At 34.8% G+C, this 23,737-nt stretch overlaps 2 protein-coding genes across 3 annotated transcripts in view; both read left to right on the top strand.

The window, feature by feature from the left end:
• On the top strand, nucleotides 1-22,799 carry LOC148954602 (Fanconi anemia group J protein homolog). 2 transcript variants are annotated; one of them, XM_089086639.1, is made up of 2 exons: nucleotides 1-63; nucleotides 19,134-22,799. In XM_089086639.1, the coding sequence occupies exon 2, from the start codon at nucleotides 19,168-19,170 to the stop codon at nucleotides 21,709-21,711; it is 2,544 nt and encodes an 847-aa protein (XP_088942765.1). In that variant the 5' UTR covers nucleotides 1-63; nucleotides 19,134-19,167; the 3' UTR covers nucleotides 21,712-22,799. The 2 variants fall into 2 exon arrangements, with proteins under 2 accessions (XP_088942765.1, XP_088942764.1); XM_089086638.1 differs by lacking the exon at nucleotides 1-63 and adding an exon at nucleotides 2,443-2,452.
• Gos28 (golgi SNAP receptor complex member Gos28) overlaps nucleotides 156-23,737 on the top strand; it is an 84,217-nt gene continuing 60,635 nt past the window's right edge. Inside the window, exon 1 of the mRNA XM_089086640.1 lies at nucleotides 156-250. Coding sequence (XP_088942766.1) covers nucleotides 238-250 — 13 coding nt within the window. The 5' untranslated portion in view covers nucleotides 156-237. The remainder of the gene's footprint in view (nucleotides 251-23,737) is intronic.

The following is a 23,737-nucleotide window of genomic DNA, read 5'->3' as shown; positions in this document are numbered from 1 at the left end:
TGCAGCTTTAGGCCAGCTCCTGGTAATATTTTGGAGTGCTCGACCCAACAGCTCAAACAGAAGGTATACTATTTTGTTTGTGCCTGCGTCTCTTGTCTTTTCCCAATCCTGTCCTCGGTAGGCAAACACGGCAATTTCGGCTCTAGTGACGGCATCGAAAACCTAATACCTAGCATTGCGTCTAATTTAAGCAAGCTTTTAAAAAAATAACTAAAACAAGATTTGTATCAGCATCAAATGAGTTGGGAAGGTAACTTATAACCTACAGTAATTCATTTTATGTTTACATGGATCGCATTTTAACTTAAGGAACCTTGTGGACTAGCATATTCCCTTGATCTGTATTTGGAGCAGTTTAAGAAAGTGGCAGCAATTCACAACTAGACTAAATCTTCTAAAATCTCTTGGTGGGGGGGGGAGGTATATTTGTCGTTTTTCAATTTTATTGACGCAAATATCCCAACCATAAAAGAGAGGTATATTTCAGAATCTAGGATGCAAATGTCCTCTTCCCAACTTGTATTTTAAGTCAGCTAGGATAGGCTATTTGAATCAGAATTAGCCTATAGACAAGTAGGATTAAAAAGTATATTATTACATACTTTTGTCTGTGCCCCACTTTGTCCTGGATAGGTCATCACAGATTGGCTATACTGTAGCAATGCAAAATGAATAGGCCTACCTGACAAATTGTATTTAATTTAAGCAATTATTTTGGAAATAGGCTAGGCTTATTAAGGATTGAGATAATAAAAGTGCAGTTTGGCAGCTCTCTGAAAAGGAAACATCTCAATAAAATAACAACAAAAAGAGAGACATTTCTTGATTGATAATTTTATGCTTATTTTCATGGTTTTGTTTGCTTTTTTGATAATTTATCCCAAGCCTCCTCCTAATTGTCTCATATAGCCTATATCCCTAAGCTATATAAAACAACACATCCCCTCCCTCACTAATGGACCCTTATAGAGACTTGATAATTTTGGTAAAATTGCAGGGGGCCTTATAATTTAGGGTAGAACACACAAGCTGCAGGAAACATGCATCAAGAAAAGCAAAGCTCAAATAGCCATTCTCCAGTAATTGGATGTCTGATGCTGTATAACAAGGGTTTCACACTCTAGAAACTATATTTAAACTTTAGTTTTTTTTTGTGGTTTAAGGGGTAAAAAGGTACCTAGGTTAGGTTTTGTATATAATATATGCTATGCTTTACACCCACCCCCAATGTACAAACATATAGCCAAAATTTGTTTCTAAACTAATATATTTTTATCCTATTTTATTTCATTAGCATTTACCAAACTTCACTTATTGTGTGTTTCCTGGATCTTGTGTGGTCTCCTAACTAATAGACCAGTACCTAATTTAGCTAAGACAAAAGTGAAAACATCAGTTGATGCCTTATTATGCTCTTTCATAATTCAATAATTGCTTCTGGCACTAATTGCATCTTGAGCCCTTAAGGGGCCTCTGAAGCTATTTTATATGAATAACAAAAGAGCATAAAAAAAGGCATCAAATGAAGTTTTCACTTTCATCTTAGCTAAATTATATAGCCTACTGCAAATTTACCATGAAATTTACTGATCCCCACTCACCTAATGTGCAAATATATACCCTGAATTGGAATATGCCCTAAATTGTTGATGGCAAACTTTTGAATCACAAAATTCATTGTTATTTTTGTTAATGGCATTTGAAAAACTTGAAATGGTAGGAAAATAGTTTGTATTTGAGTTGCCTAATTTAATGAGGTTTGAATTGTTATAAATAAGTAGTTTTGGGATATATTACTCTTGAACAACCTATTTATAAATTAGTGATATGTTTTTAACCACTTTTCAATAACCTATTTAGTATTGATAACTTCTTTGTGTAGTTATAAAAATGAAAAACCTTTGGGGCCCCTTTGAGGGCTCAAGATGAAATTAGCCCCAGAAGCAACTATTGAATTATGAAAGAGAGTAAAAAAGGCATCAAATGATGTTTTCACTTTCATTTCATTTTAAATTATAAGGCCCACTGCAAATTTACTATAATTTCTTTCTTTTTTGTTGTTTCCATTGGTAGGCTATCTTCTACATAGACTAACAGATATTCAGTTTAGCCTAAGTGTGTGATTGAATATTGGATAAAGAATGTCACTTTAAATGAGTTAAATTGTGAATAATAATGGAACAAAACATATCATGCATATTATAAAGTAAGAATTTCATTGTTTTGGTGTTTTCTTTTAGTTGATAAATATCCCAAGCCCAATGCTATATGTAGTATCATCAGGGAGAGTGATTGTAATTAGTTTATGGTAGATTGTAACTAGCACAACTTAAACCATAAAATTAGCAATCTACAAATGATTTGCATTTTGTTTTAGCATGTCTCCTTCTATGAGCTGCTGTTCTGTGCCTTTATTCATGTGATTTACATTTGCACCAAATGAGTTGGGAAGGTAAATCATGAGCCACTACCTTAAACTCCATTTTATGTTGGCATTGGTAATAATTTACTTTATAGAATTTTTTGAACTAATATATTGCTAAAATAACTTCCCTCAAATTCTTTTTTGAACAATTTAAGACAGCAGCATTAATACACAAATATTTAGGGACACAAAATTTTTAAAAATCTGGTAAAACTATAGATATGAAGTTTTGGTCTATCTTTGAAAGCAGTTGACAGAGATGGATAACTCATTCTTAGGAATGAGTCAAAAGCATCAATGATCCTCTAAGGAGTGGTTTTGAAATACTTATCTCCACCCTTTCCCCTCCAAAGGGAGCTGATAGTATCTGCTTAGTTCTCCCACTCTCCACAAGGAAGCATAAAAATGAAATTCTAGAAGCTATTTTAAAACATTCTTGAATTCTGACTTATATTATTTGTAAATGTGAACTTCTTTACTTTACCCCTCCCCCTGCTAATGTGTAAATATTTTGCTTGAATTAAATATGCTCATTGTATTTTGAATAGTGAGACTCTTTTCTTCCTGCTTCCTGTTCAATTACTAAGAAGAAAAAAGTTCCACTATGTGAAATAGGCTACACTGAGTATATATAATTTAGGCTGTGTGTTGGCACATTAGGGGTGGGTAGTAAAGTGGAGCAGTCCATATTTGAAAAATAATAAAATGAAATAGAATTTTTTAAATAGTTTCTAGATTTTCAATGTGTTTTCCATATAGAGAGTAAAAGTAACTAAACATGTGTACTGACCTTTGATGACCTCCTACTATGTTTATGTTGCAATAGCAAAACCTTAAAAATTCAATGTACAGCCTACTGCTTAAATAAGGTGCAAGGATTGTGTTCTGAGCCTCACATCTTTGAATATTTATTTTTCAAATCAATGACATTATGTCAAACAAAAATATCAAACAAGTCCCTCTTCCCTGGCCTCCATTATTCACACCAATTGTTTAAGACAAGCCTCCCTAAACTATGGGTTGCAACCCAAAATGGGGTCATGTAGCAAAATAATGGGGTCACAAGAGATTTTAAAGTCAAATATTTATAACATACTACAGGAAAAGACATTAAATTGTAAAATTGATGAATTTTTAAAGGCTGAAGGTCTAGAATGGAAAAAATTGCTGTGGAATATGCACAGAGGGTGCAAGAGCAATGACAGGCAAAACATGGGTTTTAAATTAACAGTTGCTTATTTTCAAATCCTTGTAAGGATATGGATTCTGTCTATACAACTTTATTATTACATGCAGAAGTAAGATGGATTTCAAGAGGTCAAAGTTTAAGAAGATTATTATTATTAAAAGACAGGATTGAAATATTCTTAATCAACAAAAATGTGAACTTGCTGCTTATTGTCAAAACAACTTATGGTTATCCAAGCTGTGTTATTTGTTGGATATCTTTGCAAAATTAAATGGTCTCAACTTGTCTCTTCAGGGAAAAAATTGCACTATATTTGCTTCTAGTGATAAAATTGAAAGTTTTATTTAAAATATTAAAATTTGAGAAGATATGATAAAAAAAAAAGCATTCAAAATATTTTCCAGGTAGCAACAATTTTACAATCAAGAGAATTCATTGTAAAACTTTGATTGCAAAAATTATTATGAATTACTTAAAAGTGCTAGAGACCTAGTTCTTTACATATTTTATTTTAAACATTGAATTCAGCAAGGTAGCTTTGATTCAAAATCCGTTTTTGTATTGATTTAACTGACATTGATCACATGTCACTTAAAGCTCAAGAGGAATTTGCTGGGCTTTTGAGTGATTCAAACTCAAAACTACAAGTTTCAAAAAAGCCCTTGACTGAAATCTGGATCAGAACTAGAACTGAATTTCCCACAATTGCAGATATGGCATTATATGTTCTTCTGCCATCCAATAGCACATATTTATGTGAAGTTACTTTCTGAGCTTTAACACATATCAAACCCCAATATCGTTCATCGCTAAAAAATGTTGAAGAGGTCTTACGTCCAGCAGTGTCAACCATTCTACCAAGATTTAATTTCTTATGCAATAAAAACAGGCACATCCATCTCACTAAAGTTTTTCCTTCCATTTTAATTTAATATTTATCACCCAATGACTGTATTCAAATATATTTGATTGCACTAAGATGGTCAGAATTCTCTTTTATTTATGTTATTGCAAAAAATGCAATTTTGATGAAAAATAGGGCATATAATTTTTGTAAGTATGATAAAGACAACTTCAACTTTTGGGGAGTTTTTTATTTTATAATTCTGTATGTTTCTAAACAAATTCTAAAACTATATATTGTCATGTGTATATGTATATTATTACCTAATAAATAAAATAATCAAAAAATATTTATTTGTCTTTCAGTTATATTTATATGGGGTTGCCAGGAAACTTGCAATCATAAATGGGGTCATGAATGAAAAGAGTTTAGAAAGCCCTGGTTTAAGAGAATAATGTGCTGCTCCTCATACTAATATAGTATAAGAGTTTCTAGCCACGAATTGAGAACAAGTTGAGACAGTGGTGGTTGATGTGTGATGTTCTTAACACCAAGAAGTTTTTTGCCCACCTGCACTTTGCTTCACTAAAATAAAAGATTCTAGAGAGTGGCAAGTGGCATGTATTTGGCAAGAAAAAGTCTAAAGTACAGTACTTGTATAATAGATTCCTCCTATGAGGGGAATGCTATGATAACCAAAAATAACACTTTCAATTCTCTAATCAATCAGGGTGGCAATTGCCCCCCTTCTAGGTTCCCCCCAAACATTTTTTATGTACCATATTTTCATTGAAAAAGGATTTTTTTTGTATTTTCATAAAAAAAAGCTCATGGGATGGGACACAATTTTCATGGTAGGGAAGATTGTAAAACTATTTTGCAAGCTGAAACATGAAGCTAGTTAGCTTTTCATTGATATTCATGACTTGTGAAAAGTTGCTGGATTGTTATTTGCAAGGAGACAAGAATTAGCTAGACTTGGAAAGCAAGTCAAGCATGCTTGCGTAAAGCGTTTCTTGTAGGCTAAATAGTTTTTGGCACTTTATTAAAATTATCACACTCATGACCTTAATAAAACTTTGAAATTTTGGCTTTTTTGTTTTGTAATTATCTTTAATGTCCCTAAATTACATGTCTAGCAGGATAAGTGGTGTTGAACCTCTTGTAGAAAATCTTGCTGGTAGCATTTTGAAGGTTATGATCTGACATGACATCCCAGTTTAAGCCATATTCAGCACTGACCCAGTCTTGATTACTCCTTTCTTGAAGCCTTCTAGGGTTTGAGACTGGACATTGGCTTCAGACAAGCTATTCCAGAGCAGGACAGAACAGACTGAGAAGAAATTTTGGCACTCTCAATAGTTTAAAGAAATAATTAGTATTTTGAGAACCTTGCAAAACCTTACACAATAGTTTCTTTTTAGACCAGCACTTTTGTTGCTTAGACATGATTTATCATGAGTAATCCCATTATATTGGAAAAGAATTGAAGAGTATTGCTCTTCTGGTATTAAGGTGTTTCTTTTGCAGAAGGAATATTGCTGCAGAGTTATCTAGCTAAAGATTTTGTGTTCAATTCTCTTTCTAAACAAACATAATAATATTGCTGTTGTTGCAATTGCACCCTAGCCCCCCACCTAATAAAGCCAGATGTAGCCCTTGGCTATATACAGTTTTTTTTTTTAATTTGGCTTTATTTAGGATTCAGAACCAACTGTTGACAAGACTTAAGGCCTACACTGTTCTGTAGGTTCTTGTGAAGGAAACCTTATAATAACAGAAAGTAGTACTGAGTGGTTCTGCAATCAACAGTGTTTCAAGATATAAGGACTGCCATCATGACAATTGAATCTAATCCCCCCTCCCCTCAGAATCCCCCCTCTCAGCAGTATCCCAAGAACAACTGAGGGTATTATGTTCAAACTTTTGGGGCTACTTCTGCTCTTAAAATTTAGCTAAATCAAAATAGCGTTAGTGTATTCAAGCTATTAAAGTAAGTAAACAGATTGTTTTGCATATGGTATCAAGTTTTCCATTTCAGGTCAACTAGAGAAGGTATGAAACTAAATTAAACAATACTATTTGTGTCCAGATCTTTAAAAGGGTGTATGTTGTTAAAAATTATTGAGAATTTTTCTCTAGAATACAAATAGCAGGCCAAACTATAAAGTCTTAAAAAAGCAATATTACTTTCTTTTTCCCTGAAAAGACTATGTCAATATAAAACGAACAGAATTTAATTAAAAAAACTTTCCACAAAATAAGTTTTTCAGAGAAAAGTAAAGAACTCCATTAAACCAAAAATGAGCAAAAATAAAATCAAATAGTCTACCAAGCGTGAAAATATCACAAATCAGCATCGATAAATAAATGAAACCCAAAACAAACAGAAATTACAATAAATAACCGAGTCAAACTCAAAACGAGCAGAAATGAACATGAGTAGGGTTCAAAACCCCTATGCCTTCCCAAGGCCAGAACATAATTTGCACTTTACTGAAATTATATAAATGTTTTTACTTTTATAACTTTAATAAATCAAATAATATTAACATTTTGATTGCTAAATATCAGTAAATGGTGGCCTATATTAAACTGACAATGCACATTCATTTGTATTTTTTTCAGTAAAGTGCAAGCTATGTTCTGGCCTTGGGAAGGCATAGGGGTTTTGAGCCCAACTTATGTTAATTTCTGCTCGTTTTGAGTTTGACTTGGTTATTTATTGGAATTTCTGTTCGTTTGGGGTTTCATTAATTTATTGATGCTGATTTGTGGTTGTTTCACGCTGAGTAGATTATTTGATTTTATTTTTGCTCATTTTTGTTTTGGTTTAATTGAGTTCTTTACTTTTCTTTGAAAAACTTATTTTGTGGAAAAAGGTTTTTTTAGTTAATTTCTGTTCGTTTTATATTGACATAGTCTTTTCAGGGAAAAAGAAAATAATATCGTTTTTTTAAGACTTTATAGTTTGGCCTGCTATTTGTATGCTGGGGAAAAATTCTCAATAATTTTTAACAACATACACCCTTTTAAAGATCTGGGCACAAATACTAGTGTTTAATTTAGTTTCATACCTTCTCTAGTCGACCTGAAATGGAAAACTTGATATCATATGCAAAAAAATCTGTTTACTTACTTTAATAGCTTGGATACACTAACGCTATTTGGATTTAGTTAAATTTTAAGAGCAGAAGTAGCCCCAAAAGATTGAACATAATACCCTCAGTTGTTCTTGGGATACTGCTGAGATGCCTGATTGGGAATTAGCATTAACACATTGCATTTTGATTTAATCTTAAGGCAGCATTTAGTTTTTAAACATAATGGGCAAATGGGAGGGAGATTAGTTACCCTCCAATCACTTTTGACTATTAAAAATGGCATCAGCCCTTTCTATTTTCAATTTAATGAGCCCTTGTCGAAGTTCCTACAACAACTCCTTTGATACATAGTGCCCTGGTCTAAACAACAACAACAAAAAATAATACATTTTACCCACATCAATCTTTACTATAAAAATGTCAAGCCTTCCAATCACTTTTGACTATTAAAAAAGGCACTAGTGCTTTCAATTTCCAATCGAATGAGCCCTTTTTGAGTTTCTACAACAATACTTTCTATAAACACCTTATATGCCCCCAGGGCATAAATTACAACCCTTGCCCTAAGGGCTGTGAGGGTGGTTGTAATCCCTTAAGACTTAATTTCCAGAACTTTCAACTACGTTAAACAAAATGGCTATCTTAAAATTTTGATTGGATGTGTTCTGGGAAATGGTGGGCTTGAGAGGGGTGTTAGTTGCTCTCCAATCTCATTCAAGTATTAAAAAAGGCACTAGCCCTTTCAATTTCCAATCAAATGAGCCCTTTGGAAGTTTCTACAACAACGCTTTCAATAAAAACCTTATATGCCCCCAAGGCATAACTTACAACCCTTGCCCTGAGGGCTGGGGGGGGGCTGTCATCCTCAAAGAACTAATTTCCAGAACTTTCTACTACGTTGAACAAAATAGCTATCTGAATGTTTTGATTGGATGTGTTGGGGGGAATGGTGGGCCTGAGAGTGTGGTTAGTTACCCTCCAATCACTTTTGACTACTAAAAAGGGCACTTGCCCTCTCAATTTCCAATTGAATGAGCCCCTTAGGAAGTTTTTACAACAACTCCATCTATAAAAACCTTATATGCCTCCGGGGCATAACTTACAACCTTTGCCCTGGGGGCTCTAGGGGGTTTGTCTTCCTTAAATATATAATTTCCAGAACTTTTAACTACGTTGAACAAAATGGCTATCTCTAAACTTTGATTGAATGTTTTGGGGAAATAGTGGGTGTGAGAGGGGGGTTAATTACTCTCCACTCACTTTCGATTATTAAAAAGGGTAATTTCAATTTCCAATCAAATGAGCCCTTTTTTAAATTTCTACAACAACTTTCTATATAAACCTAATATGCCCCAAGGGCATAACTTACAACCCTTGCACTGAGGGCTCAGAGGGGGTTATCATCCTAAAAGACCTAATTTCAAGAACTTTCAACTACGTTGAACAAAATGAATATCTCAAAATTTTGATTGGATGTGTGTGGAAAAATTGTGGGTGTGAGAGGGGGGTTAATTGCCCTTCAATCACTTTCGACTATAAAAAGGGCACTAGCCCTTTCAATTTTCAATTTAACGAGCCCTTTTTGAAGTTTCTACAACATCGCTTTCTATAAAGGTCTTATATGCCCCTAGAGCATAACTTACAGCCCTTGCCCTGAGGGCTCTGGGGGGGGGAGGGGTTGTCATCCTTAAGTACCTAATTTCAGAGACTTTCATTTACTTTTAATAAAATGACTATCTCAACATTTTGATTGGATGTGTTTGAGGAAAAGGTGGGCGTGAGAGGGGGGTTAGTTGCCCTTAAAACACTTTCAACTATTAAAAATTGCACTTTCAACTATTAAAAAGGGCACTTTCAACTCCAGGGATAAGGACAGAAAAGGACCTTATGGTGGAGTCAATAACAAAATTCATCTCACTTTACCAGAACAGATGTGGCCTTTTTACCAAGTCCATTCTTGTTGGGATATTTGAATTGCAGTCAATATTTCGAAGCTGTAACGTTTTGAATATGGAGTATGTTTTGCTTAATCTTGTCAAACTTACACTTGGAGATTTTAATTTTTTTATGAACATATCATGTGCTAGAGGTTAGTGTTGCACTTGGGTGTGGGATGCTTGTCATAATCTCATTCTTATCAGAAACAAGTGACTGTCTTAATAATTGTAAAAAGAAATATCAAAGGGGAAAAAATCCTGTTTTTATGACCAAAGCCCCACCTGCTTTCCCCCGGGACTATTATGAGCTATTGAAACAATTACAGATTTGGGTAGGTAGGAAATGGGTGGGAAATGACAACAGAGGAAGTAGGAGTTCCTGCCCACATGTTTTATCTTTTTTGTACTTAAATCTTGATCAACTTTTTAGTCACAATGTCATATTTTACTCATGAGTAGGTAATCAGTTGGAGCAAGTACATAAATAAGAACTACAAACCTAATTTAGCACATATCAATAAGAAAAAGGGCTTGGAAGAGGGTAGTAACAAGCAGTAAAAAGGGAAGATTCTTTTTTTTATATCAGTAGGAATAGAGAGTAACAGTATGAAATGGTACAATGCAGTAGGATATTCTGGTGTGGTTTCATTTTCTCTAACGCCTCAACCCATATATAGGCTACCCTATTAAATAACAATTTATGATTTAATATAAATAATAATACATAATGTTTTAATAAGTTAAATAGGTTAAATAATTCGTTTAAATAAGCAAATGTAATATAATAAAATTACTCAAGTTGGCTCCACAGTATTGCCCAAATTATCAGTTTGTATTTGTTAGTAAAGTGAGTAATCCTTGTTAGTAAAGTAAAATGTTGGTAAAGTGAGTGATTTGTTAGTAATCCTTGTGCCATGTGTAAGTTTTGTATTTCTAGCAAACCCAATGAATGATATAGGCTTTGCATTCGAATGAAGCTAATTTTTTCTCTTTTTATTGATGGACGCATGCTCAAAAAAAGCTCTATCGTTGCTTAAAAAAAAAAAAAAAAAAAAAAAACAGAGGACAACTGGCTTTTCGTTTATATTTAGATGGTTGTCTAAGGCTAAATAGCTGATTCACACGATAATATAATAATAAAACTGATAATATAATAAGGATATAATAAATAACAATAGTAAATATAATCAAACCTAATGCACAATTATACTTGGTAATAAATCTCAGTATACAAAAATTGACGCATTCTTCGTGCCTTTTAGGTCAAAGTTCGAGTCTTGCATCGTCAGCCAAATGTAAAGAAAATTAAATAAAAAATTGAAATGTGGCAGATAAAAACAGATGAGAGAAAATGATTCAAACACAAAAAAATTGTTTCAAAGTGTTAAGTGTTTTCGGAATTAATAAAACGTAATCAGTTTGAATCCACGGAATAGATACAAGTTCTATAAAGAATTATGACATTGTTATGACATCCTGATGAATACTAATATGCTCTTGACATGCTAATTTGAGACATAATATACATATTTGAAAGGATCAATTAATTAAAAGTGATGTTTCTCCTGTGTATCATTTCTTCTAGACCTCTGCATGTTACTATAGAAATCATTTTAAGGGCTAAAGGCAATTGGAGGACAGTCTACTTCTCCTTCAACAGTCCATGTGCCTCTTAGAGTTGGGCCTCTGGGTTAATTCCCCTCTTTCTAGGAAATGTTCTAGAATGTTCATAAACAACTGAGCTTAATCATTAAAAATTATAATGACTATTCTAAGTGAAAGAATAGATATTAGTAAAGAGCTAAACAATGTGTTAAAACAACAAAAGGAAAATAATTTATTTTTGGATTGATTCCAAATATGTAAGGTTACAGGAAACTTAAATCTGGTCATTAAAATTTATTAGCATAAGGAAAATGTAAATAGTTTCAAAAATAGGGGGATATATCCCTAAAAAGGAGTGTGATCCTGGGGAAAACCTGCGACATCAAGCAACATATATCTGAGAATCCCAGAAACAAGGTTTCAAGCCTCTTTTGATTAAAAGTGGAAAATTTAGCATTTTTCCTGAAAGGGAGTGATCACAGATGTGTGTTTGTTGGTTATCATCCAGGGTGTCATTGTATCATGCTAGTGGTAATAGGATATTGGAAGAGGGTTCGTTTGAACGGAAACTGGAAATTATAATGACCATTTTTTTATTTGAAGAAAATACACTGTCAGACAATATTGTTACTGTTCATTTGGTGCTTTGAAAGCCACAATATTGGCCTCAGCACAAAATGTAATAAAGTAAAAACTTTAAGATGGTTAATTGAAAGGGCTAATTTGAATCATTCTACAGTAAAATTATAATTACTGCTATTTTGTGTACCAAATCACAAGTATGCAATGCCTGAGGCAAAGAAGAAATGGTGATGCAACAGTGAATTCCAAAAATTATTGAACATTGATACCTAAATAAAACTTCTGTTTGCCGTTTTTGAAGTCACCTATTTGGTTTTTAGCGATGTCATATGACAGGCTGTCACTGATGTCATACTTGTTCTAATTTTTGTTCGTTTTGAGTTTGACCTAATTATTCTTTTAATCTCTGTTCACTATAGGTTTCTTTACTTCATTCATACCAATTTCTGTTCCTTTTTAGTTTGCTTAATATGCGATTATTTCAGCTCATTTTAGGTTTCAGCACTGATCTTAGCTTTTCTTAAAGTTTTCTTTGAAACATGCTTTTAAATTTTAGCTTCTGTTTGTTTTTCAATTTTGCAACTGACTTCTATTATATTTTCATATTAGAAACATTAAGCATATATGCTTTTTATGTTTTTGCTTAAGAACTAAAATGTTGGATTTGAATTCAGATCTTTGCGCGAAGTTTGAATATGCAATCAGAATTATCTGTCACTCGAAGTTTTATGCAATAATATTGTAAGTTACCCTTTAGTGCAATTAAAGTGCTTTATATATATATTTTTAATAGGATTTTGAAAACGTTGAAAAGATAAATTTGTAAAGAAATATAGCTTTAAAGATAAAAAATAATAACTGGTAAAATACGTGAGATAGAAAAAAAAAGAAAAGATTGGAAAACAGCATTATGTGTTGGGGTGCGTGTCGTTTTCTTGGGTTTGTAACTACTGAACTGTAGACTATGCAGCTACTTTGGTTAATATATAGCACTGTTTTTGAATTATGTACTGAATTGGTTTCGATTTTTTAGTCCTTTGTTTATATATTACTCTTAGATTTGTAATCAGCCACCTGAAAAATTCTGCAACTTTGAAGAATTTGGGGTAAAAAACTCAGTTCTAATGAAAATACAAGACTGTTTATTAACAATGGCCTTAATGTGTTTAGTTTTGGGCTTTATTTTTTATATATATTTACTTGAGATATGTAACCAAGACTCTTTAAAATCCTTAAATGTCACTTTGTAATATTCCCCTCTGATTTTTAATCAACAACCTGGGAAATTATGAAATTCGAGGCTTTGGTGAACATCTAATACTATTGGGGAAATACTTGTTTAATATGGTTTGGCTTTGTTCTTATGTCTTGCACTAGTAGCAGCACTTGCACTAGTAGCACTAGTAGCAGCAAACTCTTAATCGAAAAGCTCAGAAACTTTTAAACACTATCTTAGGTCTAAATAAAACATCATTTGTTAAATTTCTATGTTTAGATTGTTTTCATTTAGAACAGACGTACTGTAACCCTTAGCAAAGACGTTTAAAGATGGCGACTGTCCTATAAATCAAAGGGGATTAAAGACGGAGTGTGTGTGCGCTATTGACCAAAGGGGTAGGTCCCGACGCCATGCCGGTTTTCTAGTCAGCGGCAAAAAAATGATTTTCAGTCAAAACGGCGGCGCACCGCCGGCTGACGCCGATTTTTCTTCTTAGGAAAGAGTTTTAAATCTGTTCAAAACACCCCGAGCGGCATCTCGTTCAAGTCTGAATAAACAGACGAGTCTATTAAAGCCCTTTCGAGGTCCAATGACATGTCTTTCATAATGATACATGTAATTTCGAGGAAAACGCGAGACAAGCAACAACACTAAAAAATGTGTATGATCAAGAGTCCTTTTTCAGACTTTTTAATCTCTTGCTATTCAACAAATGGTAGTATTCGCTTCTCTCCGTTTCTGTGTTTTCATAATACCTGTCATTGTACTCAGTACCTTTCAACTCAGAATTTCTTATTAGGAAGGAGTTTGAAATCTGTTAAAACGCCCTGAGTGACGCATCATTCAAATACGAATAAACAGACGAGTCTATTAAAGACCTTTCGAACTCCCAGGGCATGTACTTAAGTTTGAGCAAAACGTGAAACAAGCAACAACACTCAAAAATCTGTATGATCAAGAGTCCTTTTCACACTTTTAATCTCTTGCTATTCAACAAACGGTAGTGTTCGCTTCCGTCAGTGTCTGTGTTTTCATGATACCTGTTGTTGTACTCAATGAAACCCAACGATCCCAATATCATACCATTCAACCCAATGTGTGTGACAATAGTGAAACAGCTTTTGTTCTTCGCGTGCAGCAGAACACAGAAGAGACTAAGAATTCAGTTCGTTTGGGGGAAGAGGAAACAAACAACAAACAATAATATCTTGTAAATAGCCTACAGCATTTAAATTAGATCCAGGTTTGGAGGCCTTAACTAGGACTAAAACTCAACAAGTGAAGGTGCAATCTATGTAAAAGAAAGCGAATGCTGCTTTCTAGCAGGTAGTTGTGTCGCAACAGAGATGGAGCGACAACCTAACCTTTTTATATGTGGCAAAATTTGGAACAAAAGTCCAAAATTATACTGAATCCGAGAAAAAAAACAAAAAAACATGGGAGTAGTTACAGCAAAATCTCTGAGAGTCCAAAATTTCAATCCAATTTCGATACTAATTCCAAGATTCGGTAGAGAAGGTGCAAAATTCAGTAGTACAATTTATTTCTACGAAGGAAGTCTTATAGTAATATGTCTAGTTATTAGATATAGTTAAAGTCGAACCAAAATCTAAAATCGTTCCACAAATTTGAAAAAAAAGTTGAGGATTTGGTTGAATTTTCCACAAGATTTTAATCTTATTCCTCTCTTCTCTCCGAAATCCAAGTGATTTTTTTGGAATGGATATGGTAAAATGTGAAATTTGTTAACCTTGCATTTTCGTAGCTTCGCAAAATCAGCCCAATTTGAACTAAGAAAGCAAAATATGTTTCTGATCTAAGATAAGTTATTCGCTTACCAAATTTAGTGTTTTGAATTGGTTTGAACTATTTTATTTTTCGTCTTTTTTAGTCAAAATTGAACAGTGAGTAATGAAATAAGATAAGCAAAATATGGCCTTGGTTACAAGAGTTCAAGAACATACCTTCAACTCAGGGTTTCTCAGAAATATTCTTAACTTAGAATCGTTTATCTGAGCTAAAGGTTTCATCTGCGTTTTAAAACAAAAATAATGAGTGAAGGTACTATCCCCTCCCCCAGTTTTCAGTATGCGAAATTTTACGGAAAAGAACACTGTAATCCTTTAAATTTCAAATATTTTGCCGCTTTGCGGCATACTGAGTCGCTTGAAAGACGGATACTGTAATCGTTAATCTCAAAATTAAAATGTAAAAAATAACAAAAATTTTGCAATGAAATACGCTGGAAACTAGAGCACAGGGATGGAATGACCAAGGGAGTGACAAACTACGTCTCATGACGAGAAGAGATTTTGGAAGAGAATAATCTTAATAGATGAATGGAAGCAAAAAAGATCTATAAAGGGGAAATCTTTTTATTGCTGTGAGTCAATTCAAATAAATTATCAGATTAATCAAGAGGACTGCTGTAAGTAAGGGAATAAGCTCTTTAAGAAAATCTTACCAAATTTATTGGAGGCGTCAGACCTCCCCCCCCTTTAATGTGTCACTTCTTATTGTGTCTGTAAGCTCTTACCATTTTCTGGTTAGAAATCAATATTGATAGACTTTTACAAGGTTAATTAACAGGATAGCTTAGTTAGCACACCGAAATCAACAAGTCAGTACTAAAACATAAGGTCAAATATAGACAGACTGGCGGTGCGCCGCCGCGCCAGTGACACTGGTGGCACGTTGGCCAGTCGCCGAAATGTTTCTACACGCCAGCGCGTCTTTCATCGGCGGTGCGCAGCCAATAAATCGGCATTGCTTTGGGGTCTAGAAAATGAGTAAAGACTGAGCATCCCCACTTTTTATCAAAGAGCGTTGGATGCATATCATACAGACTGTTTACGAAAAGAGACTTGAGACCGATCGAGTGCATTTCTGCTAAAAGCGGTCAGGGTCACAGTGCATATGCTATGGACGAAAGCGCTTCGGGTTCAGAGCGTCCTCGTCATCCAAAGGGGCTGGAGACAGAGCATTTACACATCTGTCTACATGAGGTCAGAGGTGTTAAGTATGCATTGTTGACCAAAAAGGTGTCTGCAACGGAGCTCTGTATTGGGGATCAGAGCTGGAGCGTATGCTCGTAAACGTATTATCAAAGACCTTGGAGAACAAGGTTACGTTCTGTAGACTAAATAGGGTTGGAGACAGGTCATTCTGAGTTAGCTTGCTGAAAGCAGCTAAATTAATATTAAATTTTACACTACTACTACTGCTGAAAAGTCACCGCAGCACCAAGCCGTCTGATTCCAACACATCTACGCCTGCTCCTCCTCCGCCCCAATTTTCTCAAAGCCTGCCGCTTTACACCCTCCCAATTAGTTTGATCTTGACTATCTGTCATCCTTTATGTGTAGAATATGTCCTAGCCATCTCAACCCTTTCTCTCAGTATAGTCCTAGAGGTGGATTAAACCATATTTTTTGCACAGCTTACTGTTTGAGATACGGTGAGTCAGTCCGGTACCCAAAACATTCCATGGGGAATTTCTCTGTAAAACATATAGCAAATCCTCCTCTATTTTTTGGAGCGCCACTGCGCTCCTTTTTCCAACTGTGAAAAAATACCCTGGACCTTGGCTACTCTACTTTTAATATCTTCAATACACCCAATATCTTCAATCTTGTTTACTAATAATACTACCTAGGTATGTAGGTAAGTGAAGCTGTTCACTTGATCGATCTACTCGTTACCTAGCATCATCTCTTCACCTTCACTTATTCCTAATTTTAGTGACTAATTCTTCTTAATATTAGTTTTCAAACCTATTCTTGTACACTGAACTCGTAAAACCTCCAAAAATTCATTTTGTTAACAATTTCATCTATGATGCTTAAATCATCAGTATAATCTAGAAGAAGGCTAGGAGAGTTTTACAAACCCCGATTGATTTCGTGTTCTCCCACTGCCCTTGCTGTGCTCATTAGGACAAAGTCTATCGAAATGATCCATATATATAACCTCCCATATAACCTCCTCCTCTCTATTTTAAACATAAAGCCACTTTCACTAATATTCCTAGCTGCTTTTTAACTTTCTTCCCTAAGACACCATCAGATCCTTCACAAAATACTTTCCATCCATCTTCCACATTCTAACATCTCACAAAACAAGACAAGTGTATATAAAAAGAGTTTTTCATCTGAAAGTAAAGAGCAACATCAAAACCAAGGACGAACAGAAATTATCTACGCATATGAGAGGAGTTGCACCTTCCTCTACATCTTGCTCTTCACACTAAAGATTTTTAGTATTTTTAAAAAAGTTTCTTATTGTTCTAATTAAACGACCCTTGTGGCCCAGGAGTTTTTCTGAAAGAATTGGGACAAAATTCACACTTTAGCGTAAAGACCGGGGTGTGGAAGTGGGAGTAATTCCCCTCTTATACATAATAATTTCTGTTCGTTTCAAGTTTTTGATGTTGCCCCTTACTTTCAGTTGAAAAAACTTTTTAAAATTTAATTGATGATCGTTTTTTAAATAATGCAAAGAAATCTGGCTCCCTCTCCCCTGAAAAATCCTCCCTCCCCACGGAAATATCCTCTAAACAATTCAATCCCGGTAGAAATTTACCCCGTACAATTACCCTTAACCTCGTGTAAGATTGAGTCAGCAAAGAGAAAGCAAGACACATAATAAGAATTTCGTATTGGAATTCTCGCGAATACCCCCAGTGTAATATTTTCCTGAAAAGTTCACCCCCTGGAAAATTCCCTCCCCACGGAAAATTCTCCCGTGGAAAATCCCCCCAGTCGAAAATTTGTCCCTCCCCACCCAAAAAGTGTATGCAAGCTTCCCAATAACATACACTATACATAAACAATGGGCCAATTTTATAACTTAAAGACCTTTCCCTGGGGGCTGTGGGGATCATGTTATCTCCAAGGGCTTAGTTATTTAGCCTTTTAACTATGGTGAACAAAATGGCTGTTTCTAATTTTTGATCAGACGATTTTGGGAAAAAGGGGCGTAGGAGGGGGCCTAGTTGCCCTTCAAATCTTTTTGGCTACTTAAAAAGGGTGCTAAAACTTTGAATTTCCGTTTAAATGAGCCCTCTCCCAATATTCTAGGACCACTGGGTCGATACGATCACCCCTGGGAAAAAAAACAAACAGATAAACAGGCATCTGTGATCTTTCTTCTGGCAAAAAACACAAAATTCGACATTTTTGCAGATTGTAGCTTGGAAGTTTTACAGTAGGGTTCTCTGATGAGCTGATTCTGATGGTGTGATTTGCATTAAGATTCTTTGAATTTTCCCCCTTAGTTGAAAATCTGGCGAATTTTCTAAGACTCGTAGTCTTTGATGGGTGACATTAAACCTAATAAACTTATGTATTTGGAATCAGCATAATAAGCCGATCCTTTTGATGTATCTATTGGTGTCAAAATCCTTTTTTTATATAGTTTCGGTTACTATTGAGCCTCGTCGCTCCTTACCTACAGTTCGTTCCCACGAACCGTTTGAATTTTTTTAACGTTATAACATTCCAAGTTGCAATTTTATATTCTTTAAATCTTTCAAAATCAGGAAAAGCAATGGTCCCAGAATCAGTGCTGACAGGGGCTAACACATCTTCTCAAGTCTAAATTAAGTGCTTAAGCCGGCTTAGAACTGGACAGTAAGAAGTCCCTGGGACCTCCAATTGAATGAAGGCTTTGTGCAATCCTGGGCCCTTCTTGGTCACAAAGTTGTTTTCACGCTTGGTGATGCTCTTCTATCAACAGGGGTCGAAATCCTGCACAGACCGTCTCAAGCCTATTACCTCTGATGCATTATGTATCCATGCCTACAAATATATGCTAATACGAGGAGGCGACCCATAATAGATAAATTAGCTAAGAAGAGGTTTTTCATTCCCCCCCCCTCCCCCCCCCCAAAAAAAAAAAACCAACGAAACCCGTTCTCCTTCCCCTATATGCTTGTATTTTTCATAGATATGTCCAAAATCAATGGACTTCTGTTAAAAAGGATTAAAAGTGGTTATTTTAGCTCTATTACTATATGCTTATGGTGAAAGAAATTGAAAATATTGGCCAAAAAGAAGAAGAAAAATAAAAAAATTTGCGCATACTCCTCATCGGAAATGATTTAATACTCTGTATTCCTCAATTAATTTGCCGCATATTAAGGAAGCAGACAAGGATAATATAAATTTAGCTTGTGAGTGAAAACAGTTATTCATGGAAGTGACCTGCTATTATATTTCTCTCTTATAGGCTGTCTCATAATTTAAAATTGGCATTTATCGAAATGACAACCCAAAGTGAAGTGGTAGGAACACCCCCGCAAGTTGGTATGCAGTTTAGGATTGGTGGTAAAGCTATAAACTCTCCAGTGAAATTGTATGGTGTTCAGCATGCTGCAATGAACAGAATAATAGCAGCACTTGAAAACTCTGAACATGCTTTAATTGAATCTCCAACGGGTACTGGTAAGACATTGTCTCTGCTATGTAGTGTATTAGCATGGCAGACTGATAAGAAATCAAAAGTGGAACTTGAGCAAAAAGAGGCATGGATATCATATACAAAGGCTTGCCAAGAGATTGAATTCTCTGAAACAAAAATTCCGCACGTAGACCAAATTTCACACTTAGATTTGGTTATCGATGAGCCCAAATGTGAGGTTGTTGCAGACATACCTGTTAAGAAATCGCCTGACACTCCTGATGCTTCTAGGATTTCTGTTTGCTCCAAATATGGGAAGCTAGAGTTTATGGATGATGATGATGATGATGATTTTAAGGAACCTAAATCTTTTAGAAAAATGACAACACCTATAATTTTAAAAGATGGTGAGAGACATTTAACTTTGCCATTCAAAAAAGATAATAAGCCAAACATAAAAGAACATGGTCAGAAAAATGTAAACAATATTGAGGACAGTCAGATTGCTAAAGCAAAAGAAGAATTAGATGCCAAACTCAAGTCAAGTCGATTGCCTAGAGTCTTTTATGCCGTTCGAACTCACAGGCAAGCTGCTCAAGCATGCAAAGAGCTGAAGCGCACAGTATATAGACGTTTGCCAATGACAACTCTTTCTAGCAGAGAGCATACGTGTGTCAACCCAATAGTGTCCAGGTCTTCTAACAAAACAGCAGAGTGTGAAAAACTTCTTGACCCAATTGAAGGTGCGGGCTGTATTTATAAAATTAATCAGCCATTTAGACTTGGTAGTTTCAGTGCCCTTGAATCAGCTGGCCTCGACGAAGGCTGGGATATTGAAGACCTTGTACGTCTAGGAAGGAAAGTCAAGGCATGTCCCTATTTTGCTGCAAGGGACTATGCCAAAGTTGCAAATCTTATTTTTTGTCCTTACAATTACATCCTTGACTACAGAATCCGAGAATCAATGCAAATTCAAATCAATGGGGATATCATTATTTTTGATGAAGCTCATAACCTTGAAGATGCCTGTAGAGAAGCAGTTGGTGGAACACTTCTTAAAGAATCTTTTGAACACGCTATCAAAGAGTGTAAAAATCTGAGTGGGTATTACAAGAAAGATGCACATATTTTTACCAGTGCTAGTGAGCTGTGCAATGTTGTGATTACCTTTTTAAGTCTTTATGCTTGTAACATCCAAATGTCTCCAGACTCCCCAAAACACTATTTAAACATTCCAACCGAAGATTTTACCAAATACTTTCAGACTCGTGCACTGAAAAAAGAAGCGATGATAGACATAAAAAGTAAGATTCAGAAATGGGTTGCAAATTCAAAGGAGCCAGATAATAAAAAAGATTATTTAGTTCGAATGACTGTTGCATCTATACAAGTTATCGAAGAATTCGCCAGCTTATTTTGTTTTGTATTTGACAATCAGAAAGATTATCGCATCAGCGTAAAGAAAGAGATTCAGAAAAATGAACAGGGAGCTACTGTCCTTGGTGAAAGTCTAAATATTTGGTGTTTAAACCCAGCCGTTTGTTTCCAAGAACTAGCCAAAAATGCAAAGACCATTATACTAGCTTCTGGGACTTTATCACCTCTAGATTCATTTCAGTCAGAACTTGGAACAAGTTTTAAACATGTATATGAAGCTAGTCATGTTATACCAAGAAATCAAATGTGGGTTGGTAGTGTTGGATTTGGACCGAGTGGGACACCTCTAAAAGCAACTTACGAGTTCACAAGTCAGTTTGTATTTCAAGATGATCTTGGAAAGTTGGTTCTTGATGTATGTAAAATAATACCACGTGGTATATTGATGTTTGTTCCTAGCTACACTCTAATGAGAAAGCTTATTGAGCGCTGGGAACAAACTGGGCTTATTGATAAGATCAGGGATTATAAGTCTATTTTTAATGAACCAAGTTCGTCTGAACAAATGGCAAGAACTATGCAAGAATATTATGATTGTGTGAATGATGATATTGGAGCTCTATTAATAGCAGTGTTTAGAGGGAAAGCGAGCGAGGGTATGGATTTTGCTGATGATAGAGCTAGAGCAGTTATATGCGTTGGGATCCCTTATCCAAACGTTGCTGACCCAATCGTTAAATTGAAACGTGAATATAATGATAAAGAGTCAAAACTTCCTGGCAGTATCAAGCTAAATGGATCTAGATGGTATGAAATACAAGCTTTTAGGGCTTTAAACCAGGCGATTGGTAGATGTCTACGTCATAAAGACGATTGGGGTGCCATTCTACTTGTTGATCAGCGTTGGAATCATAACTATAGTCGATGTGTCTCAAAATGGGCGAGAGATGTACTTGTATCCCATAGTACATATGCTCAAATGAGAGCTTCTCTCGAATATTTCGCGTCCAGTTTCGCGTCCAATTGCTGAAAATATTAAAAATATTTTGTATTGTCCATTTGCACGACAGGTCAAAGAGTGGGAGGAGGGATAACGGGGCAAGCTGGCTTGGACGCCGTGGCTGGCTATGCCCAGCCAGTTTTTTTAAACACGATCATATGCGTCATTTGCACGCTCACGTGAACTTTTTTTGGGGGGGGGGGAATGGCGATAGAGGTTAATTTTAATTTGTAACCGTAATTTGTAACAGCATGGTGGATAAAGCCACTCCTTAATAGCTCTATAAATCCTACGTATTGCAGGGATTTCACATCTTTATTTGATTGTGTGATAATTCCACCAATCCTAAGAATGGCCTTGGATATTTGATATTAGACCATGTTTTATTTCTGACATTTTTTAAAATTGTGCTATTTTTGGGTTTTTAAAAATAGGTCAGTTCGTCAAGTAGTTCAAAAATGCGGTATTTAGATTATTTTGTGGCCTTTTTCAAGATGTTTATTGCTGTTCTTCATATAGATGATTTGAATTTGGATTTTTTTTTTATCTATGCCTTTACAAACTCCATCTTACGATGTGATTCTGCGTGATTGACGGTATTTTCTTTTGTGCTGTAGAATTTAAAATAAATTACTGTTAGTGATAGTGGAAAATGGAACTCGATACATTTGTTAAACCAAGTAGCCTTACTCGTTGAAAACACTGCAAAAATATTGTGGAAGTTGAGATAAAAATCACTCCGAAACATTGCATTTGATAGTTTTTCAAAATAAGCCTAGTAAAAATCATATGAACAATTAAAATCAATTATTTTCTCCTTAGTTGCATCACAAATTCGTAGGATTACGAAACAATAAAATAAACAACGCGGAAAGCAAAAAAGAAAAAAACGCACAAAAACCCAAATTGTATGAATTAATAAACTTAAAAAACCAAACTACACGGGAAAACAAACAACAGATAAAATAGATTTAACAGAGTTAAACATTTTAAAAGACAAAAACCCTAATCTCAAAAGCGAGCCACTTACCAATGTCTACGAATTAACAAAAACGATGTTACTCACTAAACACTAGCAGGGTTGCCACCTGGTAAAAGAGAATCACTAGATTTTAGCGATTTTTGATTTATTAATTTTCTTGAGTAATCTAGTGATTTATGTGCTGATTTAGTGATTTGTTTAGGCACTAAATCGCTAGGGTGACCCTGAACACTAGACAAGTGACTAAAAAGGTGAAGATTCTTTTGAACAAATGTAATTAGATGCCTAGGGAAAAAAGTGAAATGTATGTTGTATCATTTTAATCAGTGCATCTTTGGTGCTATATCTTTTGGATCTGAGGGGTTGGGAGCACGTTTTGTTTTGTCAATGCGAAGTCGACATAGGACTTATCTTAGGGATGAATAAATTATCAGCTTCTCGTTGAAGAACACAAAAATAAGAGTAGCCTAATTTATTTATGATTAATTTAGAAAAGTTTTCTGAAGAAAGTAAAGAGCGAAGTTGAAACCTAAAACGAACAAAATTACTACTTCGCGGCTTATGCAGTACATTTTTGAAAAACCGTTTCAAGCAAACTGGTTTGTGATATTTCCCTGTATTTGCAGAATTCTGAAAAACTAGTGCTGTACTGAAGACATAAAACCGACGTAACAAAATAGAAATATAATCTGGAAAACCCTTAAGTGAACTGCATAAAACAGAAAAATAATTGGTAAAGCTCTCAATAGTTTTTTCTACCGGCCACGAAATCAATGACTTAAACGACACGATTTTAGCTCTCTAAAAAAACTCAAGAAAGTTTGGTTTTCAGTAAAAGGCTAGTTTTTATGATTCTACAAATACAGAAAAATATCACGAGGCTGATACAGTTTTTCCAAAATGTGTTGCATAAACCATGAAACAGTAATTTTTTTTCATTTAAAGTTTCAACGTTTCTCTTAATTTCATTAGAAAAACTTCGTTAAGTTTTAAAATATTGACAATAAACCTTATAAAAAGATATTTTCCAGATTAGGCAAAGAAACTAATGAAAACAACATGAGTTTTTGCTAA

The sequence above is a fragment of the Artemia sp. Qi Xiang Cuo genome, chromosome 3 (assembly GCF_049724085.1).
Source record: "Artemia sp. Qi Xiang Cuo chromosome 3, ASM4972408v1, whole genome shotgun sequence".
Lineage (NCBI taxonomy): Eukaryota > Metazoa > Arthropoda > Branchiopoda > Anostraca > Artemiidae > Artemia > Artemia sp. Qi Xiang Cuo.
The sequence above is the reverse complement of the archived record's forward strand: the minus strand, read 5'-3'. Positions and strand labels throughout refer to the sequence as shown.